Source organism: Amphiura filiformis, chromosome 20, assembly GCF_039555335.1.
Source record: "Amphiura filiformis chromosome 20, Afil_fr2py, whole genome shotgun sequence".
NCBI classification, from domain to species: Eukaryota; Metazoa; Echinodermata; class Ophiuroidea; order Amphilepidida; family Amphiuridae; genus Amphiura; species Amphiura filiformis.
In genome coordinates, this window is record NC_092647.1 from 42,425,892 (window position 1) to 42,432,839 (window position 6,948).

The 6,948-nt window shown below is 37.2% G+C and overlaps 2 protein-coding genes across 4 annotated transcripts in view; one reads left to right on the top strand and one right to left on the bottom strand.

Annotated features, from left to right (window-relative positions):
• The window catches only part of LOC140143121 (alkyldihydroxyacetonephosphate synthase, peroxisomal-like), a 114,783-nt gene that overhangs the window by 23,907 nt on the left and 83,928 nt on the right, over positions 1–6,948 (bottom strand). The window lies entirely within an intron of this gene.
• On the top strand, positions 2,729–6,396 carry LOC140142964 (monocarboxylate transporter 12-like). Its single transcript, XM_072164991.1, has 4 exons — positions 2,729–2,807; positions 3,595–3,735; positions 4,265–5,143; positions 5,842–6,396. Exons 1-4 carry the CDS (start codon positions 2,729–2,731, stop codon positions 6,048–6,050), a joined length of 1,308 nt encoding a protein of 435 aa, XP_072021092.1. The 3' UTR covers positions 6,051–6,396.

Genomic DNA, 6,948 nt, shown 5'->3' on the forward strand with positions numbered 1-6,948 from the left:
ATTGGCACAATAGTAAAATTTGAAGCCAATGTCACAAAAACACCCACCCTGCATTGTTGTGAAAAATCTGATTTTTCACTAGTGTATGGACTGGCCACTTCCAATCATGATCAAATGAAACCTAGGTTTGCTTTCAAATAATACTAGGCAGTTAGAACAATCAATTAGCTACATATTCATACCAAAATAAATTCATTATTATGAGTAAAAGTTGAGTTATGAGAATTTATATCTCCCCTACCCCTTAATTTTGTCCTATTTTTGGTGATTTTATGCGATTATCGTCCACACATAAAATGACCTGTAAAAAAAAGTGATACCACAATTTGAGTCCACTACCTACCTAGCAGTGATCTAGAGGGTCCATACTAACTACCTATGGTGTCAAACCTTGTATGTAGTGGAGGGTGAACGAAGTCATTTTTTTGAGGTTGCTGCTCCTGTACTAAGTATGTTTACTTTCTTCACAGGTGGCGCTAGATGGGAAGTAGGCGCATAACCTTTTCATGATAAGATCCTCCACTTTCTTGAGTTTTTTCACTGTGGCCGCATCATCCGTAAGTGATGGACGTCCACTTCTTGGCTCATCTGTGAGGGACATGTGGCCAGTTTGGAATTCCTTTTTCAAAAAACAATAGTGCCATATGATGGGCAATCATCACCGAGATTGTTTTAATTTCATCATAGATTTTCTGAGCATTGTAGGCATAACCCTTCAAATGCAGGAACTTAATCACGCTGCGTGCCTCAAATTTCACCATCTTGCAGGTTATGCGCCTACTGCCCATCTAGCGCCACCTGTAAAGAAAGTAAACATATTTATGAGACCATTTTTGGACCATAATGTACATAAGAACCAGTGATTACACTGACAAAATTTCATCGTTATAGCTCTTTCACTTCTGGGTGATGTCAAAACCTTTTGGATACCCCCTCGTATGTAACAAGTCACCAGACTATAACAGTTACCGTACTAGGCTTTTTCACCAGCAAATTTAATAATGGTTTGTTTTTTTAGTACATGAACTTTTTATGGTTGGCAAAGTGACAATGTCCATGAATAGTCAGAAAGCATGTTCCCCCAGAGCATGTTCATCTGCAAATTATTTTTGAAGAAAATATGCCTCAAATGAGTTCAAAATGCAGGATTACGTACCTTTCATGCAAGAGCAGCACAGCTCGAATAGCGTTCCCACTATCACTTGACAATCTTAATTACTTAGACCAAAAAAAAAAAATTGTTTGATTGGCGTAACCCGACCGACCCTAAAAATAGGCCAGACCCTAGACTTTTTTCTTAATTTTTGCAAAAATGAAAAAAAAAAAAGATAAAAATTTAAGAAAAAAAGAAAAAAATTCACGATTTTCAGCTTAAAATGTGTGTAAAGAAAAAAAAAAAAAAAAAAAAAATAGCGACCGACCTACCCTAATTTTTTTTTTTTTCATGTTACATAATCAAACAATTTTTTAGGCCTTAAGTTACTTCAAATCCACTTTTATTTTACCCATAAGTAATGTGTAACATTCAATATTATTTTGTACTTGATGCAATTGATAGTACAGTACTGTATAGACCACTTGACATCATTGTTTATCAACAAAGGCGAGGGACTGGTCTGCCGACATGCTTGAACGAACCGCTACACTGTTCCAATGGCTTTCTTGTACTATATGAGAAGTGGTGGGCGATTTAAAATGCATGTGCCCAGAGCAAAGTACGATGCATACACACACCCCCACACTGCAGGGCAAAGAACAATGGAAATTGACATAATCACAAGCGCATACTGCCGGGCAATGACGTCACATGTCAAGTGGTCTATACACTGCTATTATCGTGTACAAAATTTTGGGGATTTAAAAAAATTATGTGAGTTTATATTTTGGAATTTTATGTAAGTGTATATTTTGGCGCGTGTGAAGTGCACAAAAATTCCAGACTATTTTAACCTAAATAAAGGTGTGTTTTGCTATTCGATGCGCATTTGCAATTTTACACTATTTGGGCCAAAATCATGATGTAATTTTTGCGGGAATTTTTGTGCTAAAAAAAGAAGATGCACAGGGCAATTATTGCTTTACTTTTTGTTCCCCCCACCTTGCTGGCTATGCTACTGCGCTACACACCTTTAGGAAGAAGTTAGCCTATAGGTCTCACATCAAGGTATAAAGTGTAATGTCAGATCCACAGTGTGGCAATTAATAGTCAGATTTGTGTATAAAAGTTCAGTTTTATGTGAAATGTCACAATTTTCTTGTCCTTGCCTTACCCAATTATCCTGGGTTGCGGGTAAATACAAGTAGGGTGTGTTTGTGAGCATATGCACACACATGGATGTGGTGGCATATGTCTGTCTTGCTTATTCATATATAAGTTATTCAAATAGTTGTATTGCTAAATATCATAGTGGAAATGCTTGTACAAAACTCAAATCTGCTGCCGGTACATTTTCATTGTTTTGCTGGGACTGAAATTGGTGACTTGTGCTCTTGCAGGAATCTGTGTTGTGTGCATGTTATGAGAATTTATTCGCATACAGAGAATATCGTCATTAACTATTTTTAGTCGTGCCTTTTGTTATGACAAACTTGATCTTTATTTTAATGTAGGTGCTTTCTGTTCTATTTTGGAGAAACCAAACATACAAGTTTCATCATGCATCAAATACCACCAGAAATATGAATTCATCCTTTGGCAGGTGACTACACAGGTCAACAGATTAAAAGAATGACTTCAAGAAAAGAATCAATATCATCGGGTATGAGTACCCCATCATCCCATGATGCCAACTTTCATCTGGACACAGGTTGGGCTTGGGTCATCTTACTTGGGTGCTTTATGAATAGTTTTTCTCTGCTGGAGTCTTCTCATCATTTGGTGTATTCCTAATAGACTGGCAGGATCAGATCAGTGAATCAGTGGCTCAACTACAGTGGATTTTCTCTCTTGTTGTTGGAATTCCAATGATAATAGGTAGGTTTAGCCAGTACAGTGGATTTTTCTCTCTTGTTGTTGGAATTCCAATGATAATAGGTAGGTTTAGCCAGTACAGTGGATTTTCTCTCTTGTTGTTGGAATTCCAATGATAATAGGTAGGTTTAGCCAGTACAGTGGATTTTCTCTCTTGTTGTTGGAATTCCAATGATAATAGGTATGCATGTCTTTATTTCTATGTATGGATATGTCTACATCCATATCAAAAGGATGCACTTGTCAGCTGCTACATGTGCATTTTACATAAAAGCTAGGAAAAAATACCAGAATCATCTCAAGTTGTGGACACTTCAAATCATCCTATGTCACATGGTTTCAAATATCAAAAGGGACCAGCCCACAAGTCTGGACGTGCTTAGAGCCAAGGCTTAAAGCGACACCCTCAATTGTTCTCAAATTTGTAACTTTTGCATGATTGTAATGGCCAATGCCATGGTGTACTAAAATACCATGTAATGCCAATGGTGTACTAAAATACCATGTAATCTTAACCAAAAATTGCATTATGGTATATAAATCATTGGCATTGTGTGTTTTTCCTTTCTTACCCTTCCCCAATTAATGCATGTCAACATCTTTGTATCAATCACCACATACAGCTCCCATTGCCAGTGCTCTATGCAAGTTTTACACTATACGTCAAGTGGTCATGACAGGTGCTATAGTTTCCAGTTTGGCTTTCTTTGCTGCATGGTTTGCTACAAATATTACTCATCTTTATATATCTTTTGCAGTTGCAGGTATGTACACTACTGTCTATTCTCGTATTTTAAAGAAATGTGTTAGCACAGCCTTAGACCAAACATGATTTATACTTTTCAAATTCCAAGGTTCAATTTAAAACCCCATTTCTTTTCAATTTTGTCTCGTATTTTAAAGAAATGTGTTAGCACAGCCTTAGACCAAACATGATTTATACTTTTCAAATTCCAAGGTTCGATTTAAAACCCCCATTTCTTTTCAATTTTGCCTCATTTTAGGCAGTTACTTTGGTCCACCTTTTCACAAATTGAGTGGGACGGTCCATTCTCAACTTAGGGCATAGACCCTATTGAATTTAGTACAAAAATCTCCAACAATCTGTCCTGCCATTTCAATTGTTATACCGTTCCAGTTATTGGATAGGGTCTGTAGGTGATGATGGTCCACCAGTTTTTGTTGCACGAAATTAGGTGAAGCAGTAACCACCAGAAGCAGAAGAAGTAGAAATGTTATATACCAATCTTGACTGAAGAATAGACTAATGACCCGAACTTGTCTTTTCCACAGGCATTGGATTTGGGTTCATCTATCAACCTCCCATGATAATTCTAGCTTACTACTTTGACAAGAGACTAGCTAGAGCACTTGGCATAGCATCGGCTGGCATCGCTATTGGAAACTTTGCACTACCCCCTCTATTTCAAGTATTTATTAATTACTACGGCTGGGATGGGGCGCTGCTCATCGTCTCAGGATTGGTTGCAAATGCAGCTATGTTTGGCGCCCTCTATAGAGTGTCGCCACTTGAACTAAATGCAAAAAGCAAATCATCAAAATTGCATAAAAGAACAAAAGCACTGAAAACAGAAACTATTAAACATGTTGAAGTATCCTCACAAGATGACCAAACAGATAATATTAACGAATTTAAAAACAATCAAAATGGCTGTTATCGTTTTGTGGCAATCATTCTCAAATCTTTTGATTTTCACTTGCTAGCGAATATAAGATTTATCCCTCTCCTCCTCGCCAACTGCCTATATGGTCTAGCATACGTAATTATCCTGCAATATCTTCCTGCAAGAGCGGTGGATGGTGGCATATCTGAAATCAAAGCAGCGTTTCTACTCTCAATCCTCGGAAGTGTTTCCGTTGTGGTGCGTTTCACGCACGGTTACATCATCGACTACAAAATTCTCACTGCAAGAACACTAACAGCATTATCGTTCCAGCTTGCGGCAGTTGCATGTGTTTTCTTTCCAATTTCTGATGAATACGCCATCCTTGGTATTCTGTCGGCATTAGTTGGCACAGCAAGTGGAGTGTTTAATGTGACAGTGCCTATTGTAGCTAAGGAGTATGTTGGAGCGAAGCGTGTATCAGGTGCTGTGGGCTTCATGTTACTTGCAACAGGTGCTGGGGTATTTGTAGGATTATATTTATCAGGTAGGTTGGTAATTATGAACACAATTATGATTTATTATCATGCGATAATATCTTAACTCCAATGAGAGTTTGGTATCAAAATGTTGCTAGAACACCATCCATTTGGCAGCCATAAAATCCTAACTCCACCATGGTATATATTCACACAAAACACAATTGAAATACCAAGCTACTGAATGTATCACAGCAACAACATCTTAACTCCATGGAGCTCCATAGAGTTTGCATTAGCTCTGCAGGGGGTCTTTTGCACACTGTACAACAAACTCTTATGATAATGATTTTTTGTGTGTTTTTCTCAAAATGGGCAATTTGGAAGTTAAGATACTCTTGCCTTGAGTCCTCGATTGAGTTTTAATAATATTGAATTTTCTCAACTTGGCACTTCCTGTGCATACATCTTGGTTATGATAACTGGTGATGATGTACGTCTGGTAGAAGCAACTGGTGTTGATGCACACATACTCTTCCCATTCACCTTCAACTAAATTACTTTTTTAAAGCAATAATGTGCTATTTGCAATATAAAAAAAATTTTATTCCCCAAACATTGTTTATCAACAAAATAATCCAATCAGTAGCCTTATATTAAGCATGTTAAATTGATATCAGCACCTGTACACAAATGAAAGTTACTTCAAATCCATGCGATACTAATTATTATTTCCATCATATTTTCCCCACATTTTCTCTTACAGGAATCTTATATGACAACACAGGGAGCTACAATCTAGCTTTCTTTCTAGCCGGTGCAGCATTCTTCATCTCTTCTATTCTGTTGTTCATTGATCCACTATTGATAAGATTACTAAGAGGCAGCAAGTCTTCCATGCCTCCAGTAACTATGCATCTACGCAAAAAGAGCAACAGCTATGAACAAGTACCACAACCTACAGACCTGTCATGATATTGTTTTCCTGATAGTATAGTACACACACAAAAACATTGTAAACAGGAAGAAAGTTTTCAATGCCTCCACCTCGACTCCCTTTTTGAAACTTGGTCCCATTTGTAAAAGGTAATTAATTACATTTAATCACATCAACTTATTACATTTTCTTATTCCGTATCCAGAAGTAATATGTAGCTTCCCATCACAAGACAAATATTTGGAATAGTGGGTGACAATGTCTGTGGACAATATACTTATTGGGTTGTTTGCCAATGAAATTTAACTTATTTATTTCATTTAAGGGGGTACTACACCCCTCGATAAATTTGTGTATATTTTTTGCATTTTTCTCAAAAACTAATAACACAGTGGTAACAAAAGTTATGTATATTACAGGGGCAAGTAATCCAATTACTACACTGGAATTTCAGTGACCCAAGGCAAGCGGTTTGTTATTTATGATAAGAAATAAGGTACCGCTGGGATGTACCTCGTTTCCTATCATATATACTGAACCGCTTGTCTTGAGTCACTGAAATTTCAGTGTAGTAATTGGATTCCTTGCCCCAATAATAAACATAACTTTTGTTACCAGTGTGTCATTATTTTTTGAGAAAAATGCAAAAATTGTCACAAATTGACCACATGGGTGTAGTACCCCCTTAGGTGCAGTACCCCCTTAACTCTTTGATGTTGTGATGTACCCAAGGGCTTTATAGGCAGCCAGCCATGTAGGGAATGTTTTACACACCCAAATTTGTAAATACACACCCAGTTTTTGCCCACATGGCCTATACTTTGTACACAAATCTTAAATTTACATACCCAGTTTTTTAAATTTACATACCCAAACCTTCAAATCCTGCCTAAGACCCTGGATGTACCCTACTTACTGTCTTACAAACTTGCATAT

Excerpts from the sequence above, each read along its gene's own strand:
- LOC140142964 (XM_072164991.1), top strand. The coding sequence starts at position 2,729 with ATGACTTCAAGAAAAGAATCAATATCATCGGGTATGAGTACCCCATCA. Across the intron at positions 2,808-3,594 it reads CAACTTTCATCTGGACACAG|CTCCCATTGCCAGTGCTCTA; the intron begins GTTGGGCTTGGG and ends CACCACATACAG. Across the intron at positions 3,736-4,264 it reads TATATCTTTTGCAGTTGCAG|GCATTGGATTTGGGTTCATC; the intron begins GTATGTACACTA and ends TCTTTTCCACAG.